This window comes from Corapipo altera, unplaced genomic scaffold (genome assembly GCF_003945725.1).
Source record: "Corapipo altera isolate COAL_440 unplaced genomic scaffold, ASM394572v1 22b, whole genome shotgun sequence".
In the NCBI taxonomy this organism is placed as follows: Eukaryota; Metazoa; Chordata; class Aves; order Passeriformes; family Pipridae; genus Corapipo; species Corapipo altera.
Window position 1 is genome coordinate 12,194,227 of NW_020884876.1, and position 22,231 is coordinate 12,216,457.

At 38.3% G+C, this 22,231-nt stretch overlaps 1 protein-coding gene across 5 annotated transcripts in view; it reads right to left on the reverse strand.

Annotated features, from left to right (window-relative positions):
* Window positions 1-1,026: 1,026 nt before the first annotated feature.
* GALNT7 (polypeptide N-acetylgalactosaminyltransferase 7) overlaps window positions 1,027-22,231 on the reverse strand; it is an 82,846-nt gene continuing 61,641 nt past the window's right edge. For 2 of the 5 annotated variants that reach the window (XM_027636003.1, XM_027636000.1), the window contains 7 exons: window positions 21,074-21,256; window positions 17,294-17,411; window positions 15,404-15,526; window positions 13,166-13,384; window positions 10,920-11,018; window positions 9,475-9,603; window positions 4,523-6,755 (listed from right to left, as the gene is read on the reverse strand). In XM_027636003.1, coding sequence (XP_027491804.1) covers window positions 6,618-6,755; window positions 9,475-9,603; window positions 10,920-11,018; window positions 13,166-13,384; window positions 15,404-15,526; window positions 17,294-17,411; window positions 21,074-21,256 — 1,009 coding nt within the window. In that variant the 3' untranslated portion in view covers window positions 4,523-6,617. Of the gene's footprint in view, window positions 1,304-2,241; window positions 2,418-4,522; window positions 6,756-9,474; window positions 9,604-10,919; window positions 11,019-13,165; window positions 13,385-15,403; window positions 15,527-17,293; window positions 17,412-21,073; window positions 21,257-21,421; window positions 21,605-22,231 lie in introns of those variants that run through there. The other 3 variants (XR_003526445.1, XM_027636002.1, XM_027636001.1) reach the window with 3 other exon arrangements.

The following is a 22,231-nucleotide window of genomic DNA, read 5'->3' on the forward strand; positions in this document are numbered from 1 at the left end:
TCCTCAATGCTGGAGAGGCTTGTGATGTTCCAGGACTGCATATGAAGTCAACCACCAGAAAAATCTTTATAGTCAGCAGATCCAGTGCTCTGTCTATAAGTTGTATGGCTATTCTCAGTATTTCCTGGCCCAAACATCTAATGGTAAAATTTGTACCCATAAATCAGTTTTCCAGCAGAGCTGGAGGGATGTTTGTGTGGATAAGATCACAACATTCTAAAAGGCCTTTTCAAAAATGAGCTGTTGATGATATTATTGTCAGTGCTGTTAGCTCTAGTCAAACTAGCTCCAGGCTAGCTGAACCCTGCATGCACCTAGCACTGACTACTCGTTCAGGAATTAAGACCTTTAACAAGCCTTCATAATTCGCCTATATCTCACTGATTTGTCACCACAGAAGAGTGCACTGCAGAGCCAGAAAGCCTGCTCAGAAACCTTCAAACTCTTTGTATAAATCAGATGATGCATGACCAAGGTCTGTGTAGATTCAAGCAGCAGTTGGATAAATTTTGGACTATTAAATAGAAAATACTATTTCTAGTCAAAAAGTGCTTGAGTTATGTAATGCTAGAAGTAGGGACAATGTTAGACAAGTATCCTTGCTGCATCCTTTCACTCTGCCCCATGCTCTTTGACCACACTGATCCTTCTGACCACTAAGTGAGAGGCTGCTGTGCTACCTGGACTTTTGATCTCATCTTGCATGTGCTTTTAAGTTCAAATGTTACATTCAGTTCTTATCCTAATTCAAAACATTTTTTAGCTTGTCCATCAGAGACAAAGGGTCCTGACATTGTTGGAGAATGAACTCCATTTTTCTCATAATCATCACATGGAAGATAATGCAATACTGTGGCAGGGAAAGAAAAATAAAAAAGCAGGAGTGTTTCCTATTTCCAATTGGGAATGGGCCAGTTCAGTATTACTGTATCCTCAATAGCTTTAATATCAGTAGTAACCAGACCCCACTCTGCTATAGGGTTACAGAATTGTTTTCCTCAGCAACACCCCACCCCATCTTACCTTCATGCACACATACAGCAGGACAGACAGCTTTCCCTTCTTTTGCCAAGTTGATTAGCTTGGTCTTTAGAGGTTCCTTGGCATCTTCAGGACAGGTAGGACTTCAGTGCATTCCTCAGTGCAATTGAAAGAGCAGCATGACTAAAAGTGCTTCCAGAGCTGGGTGTGCTTTTTCTTCTGGTCAGCTTTACCCAAATCTCCCCTCCTTATGAACTCACAAGAATCTTCCAGAAGGCTTCTACTTTCATCCAGTTCTACTTTCTTTCACAGTTTCTCCTGCCTTAGAAACAAAAATATGAAAACTGCACGAGTAGCTGCCTGTTGGGCAACTGCGATGGCCCTGAGGGCTCTGGCAAAAGGCTGTAGTCATCCCGCAGGCTCAGGCTAGCAAGGCATCCATTGCCAGGCAGGGCTCAGGGTCTCCTGTGCCTACCACAGAATGACACAGTGCTTCCCCAGTGCAACAAGATCACTGGCTGTATGGAAGCACAGCTGTATAGAAGCAAAGGGGTGTTTTCACCCAACAACCCTTAGAAGTGACAGTACCAGTCTTCGTGGCTGTGGCACAGCTGTTACTGAGAAGTATTAATGCTGTATCCTGTGGCAGGTCTAACTCAGAGAACATGCACTCACACACACAGAAGATCCAGAGGACTTTATACTCAAAGACCCACTGCTGTTTAATTGCAGGGCTTGTTGAAAGATACATTATTTTCCTGGGGAATCCTCCCATAAATTTCAAGGAAAAAGGTTGTATTTTGATTCCTATTTCCACCCCAGTGCCTTCAAGTGATTCAGAAAGCCTATTCTAAACTGTGCTTCTTCATCTGAAGACTGTAGTTTAACAGCTGTCTGGGCATGTTGCCTTACCTGACGCACACTGCCACCAGCAGCTCTTTCCAGGGAAGTAAAATATCATCTCTCCATTATTTTCCCTTTCCCTCTCAGGACCCCTGGGATGCTCAGCCAAAGGGCTGCTGATGCCATCATGCTCATCTCAGGCGTTAGTTTGTTTTGATTTTATTGTGAATTAGTGCTATGCTGCTTCTCCCACCTTTCTGCTCCTTTCTTGCGCAGGGGACATTAACGCTTGCACAGGAAACATCATGGAGTTGCTCGAACTGTCACACCACTGGAAGCAGTTCTGCTTTCACACTGAATGATCACATTCATGACAGCTGTGGGACCCACCCAGCCCTCAGCCCTGCTTTATCTGCCCTCCACTTCAGAGGGGACAGTTCTTGTCCCTAAAGCAATTGCGTTTCGTCTCTGTGAAGCATATTTGTGAGAAAAAGTAAGGATCTAATAAGATAACATACCTTTTCATCTTGGTGCTTGCGCAGCTCTAACTCCTCCTTACACACTGATGCTTGTCACCTTCATTGACCTGTTGACTGAAGAAACATGCATTTTTCATCAGTCAGTTCAGACCCATCAGACCATCAGTTATGCCACTACCTCACTGAAGATTCTCTACCCATACTGTTGTTCAGAAAAGCCACAGAGCAGTGCAATGTGGTAAAAATTCTAAAAGTTGTGCAGATAGCTTAGTTTTAGTTTTAGTAGGACCCGTATTACATGGTAATGGAGAATACTTCATTTGTTTCTCCATGTAAAAAATGGACTAGATTTTTAAGATTTTAAAAAATAAAGGTTACTAACCATTGCCAGGGTCACTGAGATGTATAATCCACAAAAGCACCTCTTCCCACTTTGCTGGGATCCATACCAGTGACCACAGCTGAGGGTGCGATGAGGGAGGCAGCACGTATCAATATACACGCTTGTGGCAGCAGTGTGTGAGGGAAGATGACCAGAAGCTACTCACAGTGAAAGGAGGGCCAAAGTGGTTTCAGGCTTCAGGGATTATGCACAGTTGATGTTTTGGGTTTTTTTTTAAACCCTAAGGGAGCCAAAATCACCTGCATTTTTTGATAGCCTATTACTTTTTCTACCTAGACGCATTCTACATAGAGAATCCTCTCATACAGTGCCAGCCAAGCTACACAACTTACTATTCCAACACTACAGGAGTTTGGAGGAGGCTTGCACGGTATGTAAAGTCAACAACCAGAGGACTAAATGCTGGCAACTAGTTCTGATGTTCCCAGAAGTACATATTACCCTGGAAGATAACCACTGACACTTCTCAAGGATTATTCTCATAAAAGTAAGCAAGATAAGATTTCAGAACACAGCAAGACATAGTATTCCCATGCTTCTTATAGCGAGGAAAACAACAAACAGAAACAGATACACAAACATGGCCAATTTGGTTTTCCTCGAGTTGTTTCTTTTCACCTATTACAATTGATGGATCCAAGCTCACCAGCAGGAAACAAACAATAAATGCTTTTACAGAAACAAAGTTTGTGTTCAATGGTGTAGATGATTTCTTCATGTTCTTAAATTCCCCTTCTTATTACTTTGCTTCCATGGATCTTGCTCAATTTGATCTTTTTTAACGTAAAAGGAAAATTGATGCACAGCAAAATCTACCAAAGCACCTTTTGTGTTTTTATGGGCAGTGGTATGTTTTGCTGTTTCTTGTGAGAAAGCTCACAAATCAGAGGTAAGCATAAAACTTTTACACCTCTGGCATGGTGTAATAGATTTCAAGCTTCTTAATCAAGTTTCAGAGCTGTAAGTTGATAATTTTTGGCTTTAAGGACTGCAATTTGGAAGCAAATGGTATGGAGGAAGCAGACAGTAGTAAAGGAGATTGATTAGCATTAGGGAAAGAGAATGCACTGATTCTACGATACCACCAGTGGGGACAGCATCTTTGGTGCTGCCCAAAGTGTGCTGTAGGTCCTCCTGGTGCTAGGATCTCTGGTAATGAAGAAAGATGTTCCCTCCTTCCTATCACTCCCTGTTTTCATACATAAAAGGGTATTGCCTACATGAATTGTCTCTTCCTATACTTCCATGATTTTGTCAAAGGAGCCTTTCGAAATCTGAATACGCAAAAGTGCACTGACAGATATGGCTGGGAAGCAAGAATCCTATCCGTAAAAAAGCCCTATAGATTTCAGCATTTAGGTTTGCTCTTAGGCCAGAACTTGTCCCAATTTAATTGCATATGCTTTTGCTAAAGAAACTTCTCAGGAAAAAATAAAGTTTGATTGAAACATGTTTGTTGGTAGAAACATCAATGAACTGAGATAAAATATAGTCAAAACACTACAATCTAGTCCTGATGCTTGGTTCTACTTTAGAAATAATTCTCAAGTTCATTTTCTATAAGCATATTAAATCTACCTAATTAGATCAGGGCAGGTGATATGAAAATTCAAATATATCTATGTGACAGCTCTCAGTGGGAATTTTTCATTTCACTGGAAAAATAATCTGAGTCCCCACAGATGTGACAAAAGGTACCTATATAAAAATTAAAATAAACCACTTTAATATTTGTAAGTTTGTAACATTGAAGTTGTCTAGATTTTGAGATACGGGGTTTCTATAAAGATAATAATTCATTTTTACTTTGTAAAAGTATAGTAAACCGAAAAATTCAAATATTTTATTTACTTCACCTAAAAAACAAGCAACCCATGAGTAAGATATACATAGGTTTCCCAGATTTATCCCTAATAAATTTTTTAAGATTTATACAATTTCTACAGAAACATACAGTGTATCAAAATCTGCATAAATCAAATTTATAAAATATGTAGAAATGCATAGTGATATTATCATCAACTTACAAAGCAAGAGTATGGGAATTATTTTTTTCCAAGCCAGCTATAGTAGGAAAAAGTCATTACAGCAACAGCTTCTTATGATCTCATGTTTTGTAAGGTTTCAGTCTCACATACAGATTCATATTCACATACAGCATCAGCTTTCAATGAATTGCACATAATACCCATTTAAAATGCACACCCACACAATTTATGTGCCACCATTCTTTCTTTTATGCATAGTTGTATGATTAAATTAATCTACCCAACACACAAATGGAGTCAGTTTTCATACACACAATTAACAAGTACTGGCACACAACCTTATTTTCCTTTTTTTTTTTTTTCCAGTTTCTCCCTCCTTTATTTTCTATTTTTTCATAGCTCTGAAAGGATAGATGAGAAGTTTAAAGAAACTAGGAAAGATCCCAGACCAATAGATCAGTGCAGACAGCCCTATAAAGATCAAACTCTGTCACCAAATATGATACATAACCCTTGTTAACATCAGTGGGAGCTGCATGCAGTGCTATTCTAGACTTCAGGGAAGTATTTAGTCATACTTAATTGTGTGACATGTTATAGGGATAACTGTTATAAATTCAGCACACTGATGTCAACATTTAAGTCACAAAATCTGGACAAAGGAAGTGAGGATAAGTCATTTCTCCTCCACCTCTCTATTCATTCAGAGTAAATATTTATACTCCTAAGGGAGTTTGCATCAACTCCTTTCCAGAATATATTAAGAAACAACTTCTTCACATTCTACTCTGTACATTATAGCACCGAACAGTTGTTTTTTGTGTTTGTAATCCCTCCGGAGAAGTTGCAAATGACAAAAATAAGAGGAAAATTAGTATGAATAAATGTGGTTTCAGGATTTCCATTTCTTTTTTCGAATCTAAATCTGGCATCCAAACTGGCTGACAGATGTCTTTGTAATGAACTACGCAGATGTGTTATAAGCTGGATGCTTTTTGCTAATTAAAAGTTTTAGTCCACCTCTAATTGATTTCCATTCAAAATAACAATATAAATGAAGCATTTGATTATTTCCAAGTTTTACATAATCGTGCAGCTTTTTTTTTGTTTATTTTAAATATTTTTATGTAAGGCATGGTTTAAACAAGCAAGTTAGTGCTTATAAATTCTTAACTGGAATTGTGAGGGTGCTTACCTCCATTAAAATGTACCGCATTAGCACTAAACTTGACACTCTTCCTTCCACCGTACAAAGCATTCAGTCGAAGTAGAGCAGCCAAACTGGCATAGGAATTTGTCTTTGCTAACACAGTAATTACATAGGGTGATACAGTTGGTCCCTACCCCTGGTGACAGCTCAGAAAAATCCATTGTATAATTTTCAACAAATGCTCTTCTTGTGAAAGAGAGAAAGGAAAGAGGCACTAAATATGTTGAAATTCATCTTCCAAAAAAGCAGCATGACTGTGAGAGAAGGCCACCCTGGCTAATAACCTGTGGCAGTGCTTAGTAAGATGTAAAATTAAATAAAAATATACAACAGGTTGATAATCACCAAGTTCTATGAAAATCTGGTTACTCCAACCTTTTCAAGTGTGTGTAAAAAAACTGCCTTCAGACCCCTGAGTGTAATCCCAAAGAAGACGACAACGCTTTTAACTATGTTCCTATGAAACATAGCTAGCAGCACATTAATTTACCAACATCTTAAAACAAAAAGATGTAAACATCTACAGAGTTTAAGGTAAAGCAGTTTGTAAACATTAACTGCGGATGATAATGTTATTGTAATAATCACAGTTCCTCTATGTCCTTCATCCAAGCCAGGAGGCTCACAGCTGTACAAAGTTAATAACTGCAGCAGTTTTCAGGCTATTTTCAGTCCTGTACAAATGAATGCGTCAGTAGGTAGGTTTTGTCTGTCTACACACTAAGAATGTTGTTCATTTCCCATTTTTGTGTTGCTTTACTGGAGTCACAGTCTGAAATGAAAACTTGATGGAGGACTTCGGAGCGATCCAAGCACTTCCCTGACGGAATGTGAGTAAATCTGTGCAGATTCTGAAAAACAAAACCATCAGGAAAATGTGTTGGGCTTTTGTGTTTGGTTTATTTTTCTTTTGTTTGGGGTTTTTTTGTTATATTTTTTTTTACAACTGCAGTATAACTATTTACAAAACCAGGTTTCAGGGACCCAGAACAGATCAGTTCTATACTCATTTTACTATCTGTTAAAACTAGAGTTTCATAGCCTTCGTAGCCTTTTGGTTCATGTAGGTCCACTTGAGATGCCTCCTGTTTCTCTTAGGCAACAAACTGCTAAGAAAATGAGCAAAACTGTATCTAAAATGCTTCTAGCCTTTTCATCCATCCTGAAACCAAAATGAAAGATTAATTTTTGAAGTCAGCTCTATGAGGATTTCCCTGGGCAGATCCTCCTCTAGTTAGCCCTCACAGAATGCAACTGCACAACAATAATATTAACAACACAGGGGGGAAAAGAAGTACTAACTTGTCTCCCTGTTTGGCTGGCAGAGGAAGAGCAGAAAGTATAAGAGTTAAGTCTGGCTTCTGGAGCAACAGGAGGCTGCCTAAGAAACTGCAAACCTATTGTGCCAGGCACATTCAGGCTGAGTGGCACATTTGTCTCTTTCCAAAGCCCCGTGCTCCCTTGCTCAAGTGTCCTGCATTTGCAAAGTGGCCTGTGGTTCCCCCCCTGACCCACTGTGCCAGATGCAGCCCTGACTCACTGACTGATTCCATCTAGTGTGGAGGGGAAGGGAGCAGAAGCAAGCCCATGGCACTGCAGCGGGCCCAACTGTGCCCATCTCCCCTGGACATGAGGACACTCTCTGCCACCTCCACACACGTGCATGGCCAAATGTTGGTTCAGCTCAATACTTGCTCCTTCTTTGTGGCCAGTATGGGGGTCCTCTACTTGGAAAGTTAAGTGGATGTCTGAACAAAAGCAACAGGCAGACCACTGCCAGCCCTGTTGTTAAGATGCTTGCTTATGGGCACTGAAGCCCTGCTACTGCTCAGTGCTCAAGCAGCACACGTTACACCACCAAACTGACACACAAGCTTTCATTCCAGAACCAACCAACCAACCAGATAAAATCTCCTGGCAGCTTTCATTTACACAAGGCCACAACATTTTTCAGCAGTTCATAAGCATTTAATTCCTTACACCTTCCTCATACTCTCTGTACTGCACAGCAGAGTGTGCCAACTTTGTACTATTTGCTTGGTTGCACACTCTTGGTGGTCCTTTCACTCTCACCCTCCCTTCTTTTTCCTTTTAGAAGCCAGTCAGTGTTTTGTTCTACAGCCCAGACCATGCCTACTGGGCTTCCTTATAACGTGTGGTAATAAGCAAACAATTACACAACTTGGTACCAGTGTAGAGAAAATGGATCTTCTTGCGTAAAAGAAATGCTTAGAGAGAAGCCAAGTAACATGCTGGGATGCAGTAGAATGGCTGGAGACTTAACAACTGCTATGTATTATTCCAGTATTAAAACCAAAGTCAGCAGGCACTGAAACACTGCTTATTGATTTTTACATTTCAGATTTAAAGAATTTTGTCTGTCTATATGGCACAAGAAAACTGATCTGGGCAGAAATGGCACTACAGTGCCTGGTATTTCCTAGCTATATGTAAACACTAGAAAGAGTGAAGTGGCTTAAAGGATAGCAAACAGATTTCCCTGCACTCAGTGCTCGCATCTTTCAGACAAACAAGAAAAAATCCAGATAATCAGCTAACAAATTATTAAATATGCAATATGCTAGTTAGACTGAAGAAAAGTTGACACAGAATAGTTTCTTAGATACAGAACCAAGTTACGTGTGGCTATATCCAGGGATAACGTCACCCTTAGACTATTCAGTCTAATTTTTTAAGAGACAAACAGAAATAGAACCTTAGACTTTTTTTAAAGTAACACTTACAAAACTACTATGAATAGAGAACTCACAGATGTAGTGAATAAATAGACTATAGCAGCCTTCACATGTATATCAGCTAACATTCCAAGTCCTTATTAAAAATTTACAGATTTTACAATAGCATTATAACACCACCACACCCAGAATTAACAACAGAGCATGTTATTGTTATTAGAGAATGGCTAATGAAGAGGAAAAAGAAATACTGAAGAAGACAACACAGAAATGCAGATTAAGTTACATTTACCTACTGCTATGCAGGCTTAAAATTACCTTGTCTTTAAACAGAGAAACACTTCAATTTAGACTGCCCAAAATTAGACCTAATACTGACTTTAGCTGCTAAATGCACTCCAGCATTTAAGCAATCTTCTCACAGCATACATGAGATAAAGAAACTTTCTTGATAGAAAACATGCAAGCAGAGAGGGTGATGGCACTAAAAGCTTTTATAAACTTTGTCACTGGTAGTGGACATGCTCTTTTCTTCCTGTGAGACAAGTGCTAACTCCTAACAAACCCGTGGCAGCACATGTAGCCTCATAAGATTTCTCATAATGACTCATAATCTCATAAGATTTTCCTTAAAGTAAGGACAGAAGACAGCTACAGAAGACAGCAACTAGAACCGCTAAACAAAAGCACCTTTCCCTAGAGGAAGTTTTTCTGGCAAGCATGTATTTCCAAAAACATGCCATTAAAATTTACTCTACTCGATTCAGTTAGCCTTGTCATAGATCTTTAATTTAAATACACATAAAATAATTTTAAAAGGTGCAAAAAACAGGATAAAATTTAAAAATTTTTCTTATACATATCTGTTGCATACCTTGAAGAATTGCCAGTCCTTGTATTCATTCTGATTACAGTGTGTAATCATAATTTTGGATCCATCTGGTCCTTTAGTTAAGCACTGATCATACTGCATGAGTTGATTAGCTTCGTTGATTCGGAAAAGCTAACAGAAAAAAAGAAGCCATTTTTTTAACAGTTGACTCAAGGAGTATTTTAGAAACACTGAAAATGCAAGGGAACTGCTACATTCAAAAAAGTCTCCAGTTTTATTACACCTGTCTTTCAGGAGGGTTCTTTATTTTATACAATGTAACACATCTTTACTATCACAAAGTAAATTTCATGGATAACTTTCCTGTAGGATTTAGAAGGCTGAGAAACTTAACCAGCAAGACAAAAATGGTGAAGGGATTCCTATCGAGCAGACTTCTGAAAAGTGTTTGATTAAAAGATTTGATGGCCAAACAGTTCACTATCTTTGTAAAAGTCTGGTAGCAAGTCCTTAGTCCTGGACAGTAATTTCATGTGAAAACAGTAAAACTTTGGCATTTTACCCACGGAGGAAATCAAACCCATGCATCTAGATATAAAATATCTCAGCTACTTCTTATGAAATAATTATTACAGGGGGTTTTGGGTATCATATATCATATCATATATCATATCATATCATATCATATCATATCATAGTTTAGGGAACCTTTTCATTAAATATCAAAATAAAAGAGACATTTCCAGGGCTACTAAGAGCTAATCCATATATGATTTGTAAAAAACATCATCCTGCATGTGATTTCTGTCTGATGACTGTCATCACAAAACTGCCTGGTTTAAGTTTACAATGGTTTAAATAAGGACTTTAAATTCTGAAAAAATTTCCAACTGAAAAAGGAGGTGTAGAGACAGAACAGCAGGTTTGTGTGGTAATGTGAAGGTTTGTGAAGATACAGGTCAAATACAAGAGAAGCTTGGGTTGCAATCATCTAATAGTAATTATGTTCTGTCAATTAATTTGTAAATGGAGCAGACAAATTTCTATTCAATTTCTTCTCTCGTGTGGTGGAAGATGAGTTATTGCACAGAAGTGTTTTATACTTCCATTAGAGCAAAACAACCTTGTAAAATAATTGAGACAGAGTGAATAAAAGGGTTATCCCGAAGGATAAATTTTTAAGTGAAGATAAGTGATGAATCAGCAGCAATGCTAAGAGCCGTAGTTATTCTAATGCACTGATATGATTGCTTCCTCATGCTTTGGAGAAGAGACTAAGAATTTGCCTTCAGTTTTGCACCAAAATGTTTGAAATGGTATTTTCAGATTGCCATTCTTTAGCAATGTCATTATGCTTATGGAAAACCCTAACTCCCATCTTTGTAGCAGGCACCTAAGTGACTTTATGTACAGGCTTAACAGAAAACCAGCCTGTTATCAATCCAGAGCAATCAATTCACCTTCAGACTTGCCTCCAACCTCCTTACCTGATTTCCTCCCATTCTGTGGCATGGGCCAAGCTCAACAAAGCCACCGTTGGTGTGCCCCATGCTGTCGATGCAGTAAGAGGTTTCAAAGCCTCTAATCTGGAAAAGAGGTTTTGCAGTCTAAGTTACTTTCGAGCAAAAATAAGTGACAAGGAGTTCAGAAAATTCCCATTTATTTTTCAAACCAGAAACAGGTATCTGACAGAGAGAGATGAGACAAACCTGTGTATGAAATTTAAATACTGATGCTAACCGTTCTGGAAGATGGAGCTTCAAGAAAATGCCCATGCTAATTTGCAGGCTCTTATGTGAGTTGGAGTACACTGATAAATTAGAGTTGCAGAGCTTAGCCCCAAATTAACAGCACCAAAATATCAAGTATTTTAATTTATTCAATCTGCTATTAGAGCATGTTCCATCTCCCATGTCTTCATAAATAAAGCAGGAGCTCAGCTAAGTTGCTCTCTCTCATCTTGTAGATGAAGAGAAGCGGGATGCAGAGAAGTTATGCACAGCAGCTATTACCCACAGCCAGGCACAGCCCACTGGCCCTGCTGCTCAGATGTACCTTCTGCAGCAGCAATTACATGGAAAAAAAAAAAGAAATAAAATTGACGAGAGGCAGGCACAGACATAGGAATAAAGAACAGAAGTCCTGCCATAAAGCGTGCCTCAACTGCTGATTATCTCACTCCCTTCTCAGAAGGGCCAACAAGCAGATTTACAAAGACTTCATGACACAAATAACATTTTCTCCAGATCTATTTTCTTTGCCAGAGCCTCTTTCCCCTTTGTAATGGTACAGAAAATCTGGAGGACTAGGCTTAGACTTGACTTCCAGAGAGCATTAGGGAAGATGAACCCCTTTCATCTCTTATGGTTTGGAAATGCAATCAGTGTGGTGTTACAAATAGGGGGGGGGGAAGGAGTGATTTATCAGATGTAGGATAACTAGCACCCTGTGAAGAAGAGTTGAAGAAAACTTCAGAGAAGTCTCTGAACTTAGAACTTTCCTGTTGCTTCACCAGACCTGCTCGCTTTTACCAGAGATGATTTCCCGCAAGGTTGCCATTATTATTTTATTCTCTTTAAATGCTTTCACCTCAGTGATTAGTTTTATAAAATGTGCCTTCATAACCCTTTATGTAGATTCAAAAGAAGGTCTATGGCTAATATAAGTAACTGATGCTTTGTGCTAGCTTTCAGGTAAGAAATCAAGGTAGCATTGTTCACTTGGTCCTTCAGATAAAAGATTTTCATGTGCATGCTCTGTATTGCTAATTCTTCTGAGAAATTAGAGATGACACTTCCTTAGCCATAAGAAACAACACAGATCTGTACTTTTTAATCCACTTCTGAAATTACAAAAACAGGTCCATCATATCTTGGGAAAGAAGGTTAAATTTGGTGGGACACAGGAGTTCTTCTCAGCTAGCAAGAAGATTTTCTGATTTTGCCTCAACAATCTGCAAAAGTGAAATTAATACGAGAGGGCAAGGCTGGAACCAACTGCAGAGGGGAAAAAAAATAAAATCTAAAAGCAGGCAGAGGACCTGTAGTAAGTGCTCTCCAAGGTGTGGGCTAAATGCTAGAATGAGACAAGCAGGGTTCAGTGAGGTGTCCTGCATTCACCTGGTGATACGCTACCTCTCTCTGCCAACCACCTGAAAACGACACATTTATAACCACTTTCTTAATTTAGTGAAGTCATACTTATATACAGTAATGCTGGAGATGATAGTTACAGAATCATATCGAATTATTACATGCATATAAGGGACTCACTGAGGCTGTGACTGTATGAGTACACCCCAGTCTAGCAAGCGTGGGCAGAATGTACTCCACCTTGATTTCATAATCTATTTTCTAGGCCTTCCCAGAAAAATATTTTCACCTATTAATCTTCACCAATACTCCTACATGCAGGATTCACATTTTTTCTTTTTAGAAAACCTAAATTCCAATTATGGAAAAAAGAGCTTTACATATAACTGAAGACAGAGCTAGGCATAAATCATCCATCAATGACCTGTGGAGCTAATTAAAAAAATCACACCAGTGAAAGTAGATATAATTTTTTCCTGGGGTTATATTTCTATAGCTCTCTGGTTAGTACCACATATCTTAGTACAGCAGTAATCAAATAGCTTGCTCACAGAGTGATGTCAAGTAACAAATTCCTTCCTTTTGAATTCCCAATTTTTAAAAAAACCTTAAAAGACACAGAGGTTATGTGCTGTACTTACCTCTCCCCAGTCCACGTTTTTAGATGGTAAGGGATAATATGAAGTTATATCATATGCTATTTCTTCCATAAACCACTTAAAACTTTTGCAGTTGTGATCTTCACGGAATTTTTTCAGCTCAGATATATCTCCATAGGGTAGCGCTTTTGTCTCCGGCCGACTGGCATAGAAGTAATCTTTGTATTCGTCCCACCATACCTCTACAACTCTGACGTAGTTCTGTGAAGAACAAAGACACTGCTGTGACCTCAAAGTACACGCAACAGGTCAGGCACAACTCCACATTAATAACTGAAATTTAAGGATTTATTCTCTTGAAAAGTAGCAGCTTGAAATTATTATACAGCACTAATAAATTGTCGCCATCAGTAGATTACACAAAATGCGTGAATATTATTTTCAAATTGCTGTTTAGGACTGAAGCCAGCAAATTAAACTGGGTTGCTTAATGAGAGTGCAAAGTCTTTTTCTAAGGTTAGAAAATGTTTATTTGAAATGAAGCCTTTTCAGTTTTGTGTGCAATAAAATGTTGCATTCATTTGCTGTTACCAGAACTGCAATTCAGGGTTTCTATTCACCTTCTACAGTTTTAATACAGAGAATGATACATGTTAGTCCACTAATGGGGAAAAAATTCAGTCTTAAATGGGTCAGCTATTTGGAGAAGGGGGAAAACTGGATAGCTCACTTGGTAAACAAGCCTCTCTCTCACATCTTTCTTCTCATTCTCTTTGTTGGTTCCTACCTCTACATTACCTACACAAATTCTAGATGCACACCTTGCTTTGTACAATTCTTAAGCTTTAATGACCTGGTGTTAAAACAGTCTTAAAATCTGACTAAAGGTACAAATTATTGTGACTTTAACCCACATCCAGCACAAATTGAACAAAGCTATAAAAAAAGGACATTTATTATGGGGGATAGGAGGGTACCTGAAGAGGAAAAAAAGCTATTTCTACATCTTGCCTTGGACAGAGAAGTAACTTAATATTTAAAAACATTCAGCAGTGTTTTGTTGCATTCAGTAAGCAGATCGGAAGAGTCATGTAAGGTGTTTATATATGCAGTAAATATTTTTTTTCAGATTTTCAGAAGACTGAAATGGTTTTTATCATTTCCAACAAGGCAAACATATATCTTGCCTGCACTGAGCAATGGAGCTATCATTTGCTATCCTGCCACCCATTGCTCTGTTTCTACTCACAAATGTGTCCCCCTGGCCTCCCTTGTACTGGTCCTAGTCCTTGTTTCATCAAAATGTTAATCAATTCACGTTACTAATAAGAGACTTTTTGGGGGGGTGGTGCCAGGTTAGTTTTCTACCATTATACTAGGCTGGGACATCTTCTTTTCAACTAACTGCTGTCTTGGCTCAAGCCATACTCTAAAACCCTACCAGTAGTCATTGTCAAAGGTAATGTCTTGGAAGATTGCTCTGGGATTGGAATTTACAAGGAACCGTGTCTTTGGGAATGGGATTTACCAATGCCAAAACAGTACACAAGAGAAAGCTTAAACTAGGCTATAGGAAATCTTAGTAGAAGGGTTTCCTTTCTTCCTGCTGGTAGATGCAAACTGATATGGAACAGTTTTTCTTGATTCAAATTATCTCTTCAAATATAGACAGCTGGCTCACTCTTTTCTTGAGGTGGAGTCTAATTTTAATCTCACATCCTGAGTAACATTTCTAGAACCTGCAAGGTACCTGAGGAGCTACCAACCTTTACAGTGAAATGCAAAGCATGCAATTTTCTCAGGTGTCATTTACTGCTTCTTAACTAACAAATGCAGTCACAAAAGTCTGAAAAACGCTAGATTACAGAATTTGCTAACTCAGCCTAGGATCACACCCTATCAAGATAAAGGGGGATTTCAAACCCATGATCATCATCTCCAGGAGTGTGCTATAGTTACCGGAGTTGTTCATACATAGCTGGGGACAGCCCAGAAAAGGCTTGAAGGGCTGACATTAAGTAATATGAAATGTGATTTGTACCTCAAAGATGGTGGAGGAAGGCTTTAGAGCAAGAAGATGAGTTCCAGGAATTTCTACCCTTAATAACTGTGGGATTAACACAAAGATTTTTCTCCCATGAGGATGACCATCTTAGCTTTGGATACTAAACAGCTTTGATGAAGTGCTTTCTAAATTATTACTGATAATTTCAGCAGATTTACCTAAAACTGTTCTTATCTGAAATCAAAACCATCTTCAAGGTTATATCAAAACTGTACCTTTAATGTAGGAGAAGACCCAACATACACAGGGGGTGGATTCCCTTGCCAGCCCTGGAGACGATAGATGTGTCCAACACGAGAACAGGGAACAAACAGCAGTTTTCCCCCACACTGCCAGATCTACAAGTTAAAGCATAGGTATTATTAATATATATGCACAGGAATTTAAGACAGATAATAAATTATGGAAGAAATGTCAGCTACTTTTCTTACTATATTGACTGTGATATATTTACATATTTTTTGCTTCATTTGTAAGCATAAAGAAAATAGGTCTCTGAAATGAAAGGCTGCACTGAGTACATCTCCAACTCAGCCATGAAGCTACTCAACTAAAATACTTTGTTAAAAAGCTTTTTAAAAGGTTGGCCATCTCATTCCATTATTATTTTAAAACAACAGTAACAAATGAGTGCACAAAATCTGGAACTGGGTAATTTTTATTAGGACAGAATAAATGATATTTTGATTTCATTTCAGTACTTCATATGCCATCACTAAAGTGGGTTTTGGTTAGATGCCCATTCACATTTAAGTTTTTCTAAATAAAGACTGGTAAGAGATAAAGACGTCTTAGGTAACCCATTGCTCCAAGCAGAAACAGATTTTTTGTTAACTATAGTAGCTGAAAATAAAAAATGGGTAAAATATATTACCATTCTGAAATTCCCCCTCTCCCACACATCTTTGGATAATCCCTTTAAGGGAAAAAGAAAATATACCTAAATCTGAATTTAATTGCTCATAGTTTGCACAAGTTTAGTTGTAGCATCAAATCCAAATTCAAGCTAACTTTGGGGATGTTCCAAATTCCAGATCAAAAATACGACTCACCAGTATTAGGAAAAATGGGCAGAATAGTTTACTTTCTTCATTGCATCATGATATTAATTTTCTTATGTTTCATCAAAAAACCTCCTCAGATATGCAAGGCCATTCATAACATTTGCTATCTAGGAGCCAGCATACAAGACTGATAAACGCTTAGTTCTTCTGAAGATTGGTTGTGACCTACGTGAAACAAATTTGGAGGTCTCTACGTAATATGCTTTTAAATTACAAAACTACTGTATGTAATTTCAATCATGATTTTGCTCTAAGCAAGATGGAGAATTATATGGATAAAGACCCTGTGTATGTAACATCCTCCATAACTACCCTTTGCATATGCATTTACAGCTGAGCAAGTGCACTCAGAGCCTTCCTCTAAATCAAGAAGAGCAAGAGTAGCTAGAGGAGCTCTGAATGTACTTTTACTAAAATTCAGCTATGCTTTCTCAGATTGCTGCTGAGGATATCAGACATCTCCACTTTTGTTTGTTAATTGGGACAGATTCCTGCTGTCTGCCACTTGTGTCATTATGAATACTGAAGCTACAAGAAGCTAATGATGATAACCTTACATTTCCTGCTAACTGAAGAGCATGCATATGCCTAGGAGTGAAAATAAAATCCTCCACAGTGATTATGAATTATGCAGTTAGTTTTTCACTTATGAAGACTTCTCCTGTAAAGAAGTTCTCTATCATTGCTTTCATTAGTAACAGCATTTTTCTATACTCACTGTGAGAACACTTAGTTTCCCCTCATCAAATTTGACAGTGTGCTTTCACATTAGATATTTGAGGGGGGGTTGCAATCCCAAACCACTAACAATATCTAGATTATGCATCATTTGTGTCTCAGCACTAGGCCACCTCTCTGAACACTTCTGTCCCAAAGCCCACAAGTAAACACTGAGGAGACACATCTCTGACATAATATCTCCTCACGACAAAACCTTCTGGGCTTCATGAGTCAGAGGTATGTCTGCCTGAACTCCAAACAGAAGTATTTATAGAAAAAAAAATCTATTAAATTGAATTAAGTTTCAAATATTGATGTTACCTTGTAAGAAATTTCAAAATTTTCACCACCCCAAATTTGAAGCCCTGGATCATAGAGACCTAGTTCAAAGAAGAAATCACGTTCAATGGCAAACAATCCACCAGCCATTGCAGGGGATCTGAAAGAGAAAGACAGTGTAACCCCTTCTGCCAAAAGTCTCACTTTCAGAGAAAGCAATAGTTAAAGAAGCAATTCACAGTTAACACACAGTAAAGATCAGGTAAATGGCAATACACTGAAAAATCATGAAGCTTTGTCACCAGATTGCAGCAATTTTTTGAAGTGACATCTATATAATTTTTACTTAAGTGATAGTTCTTATTATGTTGTAGGTTTTCTTCTAAAATTAATTTATTTAATTAATGAATTTGATGATACAAAATTTTGGTCCAAATTACCCATTCAGCCAGTCAGTATGCTTCTATTAATATAAATTTTTTAAAAAAAGAGATAAGAATCAGTGTCATGATGTTTCTCTCTTGAAAGTCTTTCAAGTTTTTGAGTTAACACATGAGATGCAAAGCAGACTTAGGCTTATGTTCCGAGGAGCTGCCACATTGAAATATATCGTCTATTAAACAAGCAACAGAGTTTTCCCAGCTGAATGATACCTTCCTTATCTTCTTCCTCTAGCTCTTCTTCTACTGCTGCCATAGGAGACACTTTGCATTATACTCAGTAAAATTTTTAAGAGGGTGTGGATAAAGTTGTACAAGGTTTCCATTTTGGTTTAGTCTTTTTTTTTCCTTCCTTTTTTTTGCCTTTAACGGCTTTGTAAATCCCTTCCCATATGGTAAGATTCAATTAACAAGTTTTAATGTGTCAAAAAGATGCTGTGGTTTGGATTAGAGCATGTACTGGTTTTGGCTGGGGTAGAGTTGATTATCTTCACAGTGGCTGGTATGGGGCTATATTTTGGATTTATGCTGAACACGGTGTTGATAATACAGAGATGTTTTTGTTACTGCTGAGCAGTGCTTGCACAGAGACAAGGCCTTTTCTGCTTCTTGTACTGCCACATCGGCAAGGAAGTTGGGGGTGCATAGGGGCTGGGAGGAGACACAGCCAGGACAGGTGACCCCAACTGACCCAAGGGATATTCCATACCATATGACACCATGCTCAACATAAACTGGGGGGAAAAAGGGAGAGTGTTTGGAGTGATGGTTTGTCTTCCCAAGTAACCGTTATATGTGATGGGACTCTGATCTCCTGGGGATGGCTGAACACCTGCCTGCTCATGGGAAGCAGTGAATTAATTCCTTGTTTTGCTTTGCTTGTGTGTGTGTCTTTTGCTTTCCCTATTAAACTGTTTTTATCTCAACCCATGAATTCTCTGACTTTTACCCTTTGGATTCTCTCCCTGATCCTACTGGTGGGAGCATGAGCAAGCAGCTGCATGGTGCTTGGTTGCTGGCTGAAGTTAAACCACGACAGAGCATTTTTGCAGAACAGCTCTAAGCAAAATTCTTTGGTAGCTTGGTCACACTGAAATAGAGAGTAGGATATGTTAAGCCATTTCCAGTGCACATAGCAAGCATTTTTCACCTGAGGATCAATAAATACATAAAAACCCTAATGTATACAATCTAGAGTCCTTAGTAAGTTGACAATTTAAAAAAAAAAAAGTAAGGATAAAGTGAATTCTTTCTGACTTCAAATGATCTGCAGTGCTGAAAGGAGGATCTGAGAGTCCAGATCACCCTGGTGAGCCACATAAAACACAAGTGAAATACTCCTGCATCACCAAATTATTGAGATGGGTCATTTCAAGCACTATTCATCCATTTCTAGCACTATTTATAGTCTCTTCATTCTATTAGATTTCTAGCTTAGTGGTGTTCCTTTTAACAGCAATGTTAATGTATTTCCTTTCCACACATAAATGTCTGGAGAAAGACATAAGAAAAAGTAACCCCTTAGGGTTAACATATATCCCTCTCTGCATAGCAGAGGCAAGGCAACAGAAACAGAGCCACTGACTGTAAGTATTATGGTTATCAGTTTAGTTGCTGTCCAAATCAGCTGATCAGATGCCAAGTTACTGCTAAATGTCCCTTTCTACTTGCTGCCTATTGTATTTTCCTCCAACACTGCTTTTGTATCCCAGTGGTTCAAAGGGTAGGAAACCAGCAGGCACAGCAGGGGGAAGCACATTGCACAGCACAGCCCCGTGGCTTTCCTGTACTTTTGGTTTTCCTCAGCACCATAAAGACTTGGCAAGTGCAGATACTGAAGTTTCAGTCTGGGCCTCCAATGTGCTGTCAAGTGTGTTAAAGAACACAGTAAAATCTACATAAGCTCAGTAGTTTACTTTATAGGATATGAAGAGGTAAGCATAATGTTACTGAAAGAAGGATTCAGTCCTTGGGCAATTCTCACATTACAAAAGGTTTGTCTCTGTGCTTTAAGCTGTTGAGGATATTTTGTCTGTTTTCCTTTTAAATTAAGCAATCCTGGCTATGGTTTCAGCAAGACTTTTACTTGGTCTTACTTGCCTTGGTACTGCTGCAAGAAAATGCACACAGCCTGAACATAAACAGATGCAGGGCATTTCTCTGAAAGTATTATTAAAAATAAATTCATCTTTTAAACCATTCTGAGAACATGTGTTTTGTGTTGCTGGGAACCGTTTAAAGGATTTTAAGACCTGTTTGGATGGTAAACACAGAACACAACAGCGATTTTTGAAATAGTTTATCCCCCTCTAAGCGAATAATAAAGTTCCAATGTGGACAGCCTCACCAGAAAATGGTATTATTTATACTGTATACAAAACAGATCAAACCTTCATAACTTGCTTGCATGTGTTGCCATTTTAGCAAAGAACAATCATGGGTGCAGATAGGGAATTACCAACATCAGTTCTAACAATGTTTAAATCATATACACAAGCAATAGAAGACATCAGATTCTGAAGATGTGAGGATTGCTTTCAAATGTAGTAATACAATTAGTTAAGTGTGAAGTGGAAAGTAATAAAAACCAGCAGAACCTCAGTCTCCCAGTCTTGAAAAGCCAACCAGAAACCCCAGTTTCTAAGCTAGGGTTTCTAGCCAGTTTTTGTTTTTTTGGGAAGAAACCGTACCCCACTACAAAGTGTAATAAAAAAGCAGAACTTCAGTGGAAATTATTGGAGTTTTCTCTCAATATAAGGTGCTGTTTTAATCTTTATTCCTTTTTATTTTACATGTTATATGTATTATATTAAAACTTTTTGAAAATATCTAGCCAAGATTCTTAAACAGTATGCTTCTTTGTCAGATGTGATCTATTATGAAGCAAGTGGGAGAAATATGACAAAAGGGATTTTTTTGATACACATGCCTAATCCACCAGCTGTATGCATGCATCAGGCCATGACAGCAGGCTACAGATTTTATGCATTACCTTCTATTATAAATACTTACAGCATGCTTGTTATTTCAAATCAAATGGTTAAACAAGCACTGTTGTTTCCAACACTACTTCAAAAAAAATATCATAGCTAAATAGAGTTTCCCTGGCAATGAAGTTATATGATATTTTATTTTGCCAAACAAAACCCGGTCATTCTAATGTGCACCCTATTAACCATATAAGAGCAGGAATAGAGAGGCAACACAAGGTAGCAGAGATATTTTGTGCAAAGAGGCAGTTGTGGCAAACAGGTCCAACTAAACAAAGCAGTTAGTGTGGTTAGAAATGTGAAGATTTTCAGGCTGGAAGTACATGCAAGTTTTAGTGGATCAATATTGACTTCAGAAAAAAAAAGAAATGGGTAAGTGATTTAGTGATTACCGATACGGTTCAGTTTTTGTCTTTCTGCTTTCCTTCTCTTTCTTGGTCAAGGGAACCCTCTTCCATAGCATACTCCAATCCCACGCTCCTCTAGCAAACCCATCTTCGTCACCACCCCCTTGGGGCACAATCTTATAAGTGTTGCCATCTATGACATCTATAAGCGGCACAGTGCATGTGGTTCTGCAGGGTGGCGGGTGGTGGCAGGGAAGATGCAGGTATGTGCAAGGACCCGCACGGCACACGTGCACCGACCGTAGTTCATGGGGAAACAGGGGTGGAGGGAAAAACGAAAGGGTTTAGAAAATTATTCATAATGATTCACAGTATGTAAACAGCTCTCTTTACCGATAAGGCTCAGTTTTATGCTTTCGTTTGGACTTTTCCTTGTGGTTTAACGGAATTCGTTTCCATAGCAAACTCCAGTCCCAGGCCCCTCTGGCAAAACCATCTTCATCCCCACCTTGTTGTGGCTCAATGGAATAATCATTCCCATCTATGTAATCTATTAGAGGTACAGTACATGTAGTTCTGAAACATTTATAGAAGGGAAAGAAAGAGCAAAATACAATTTCAGAAGAGCAATCTCTCTAATCTGAAATTTACACCATTAAACAAACTTATAGAGCAGTGTATATAAAAAGTCACTTGTAAACATATTAAAAAAATGAAGCATCATTAGAAAAAAAAGATATAGTTTTTTCTTTATGCTGGATTAAGAGGTTCTGAAAACAAAAAAAGGTCTGAGATGCAAATATATCGATTTGTTTATCAGTACTTTTTCTGTTATGTGTACTTCTTGACATTGGTGTTCTAATAAAGCACTGCTGGAGTCAACAGAGGAGTCCTCAGAGGGCTAGGGTCCTCATAGTATTATTATTTCCTGCAATTTCTATTCATATTAGATCTTAGCTGTCAACAAGTAGGATAAATTCTTGGCTTTTACTAGCGTTAACACAGATATTCATCATTCTGTCCTATACAACTGCCCTGAAAATACAGCCTCTCAGGATAAAAAAACATCACTAGTGCTCTCCTAGCAGCAGTCTTCAGTAGAATTTTTACTGTTTGATTTGCAATACAATCCTCATTGTGATTGATCATATATGATATTCACCAAGGAAAAGACGTTATCTCCCCACATTTTCTAAATGAGTT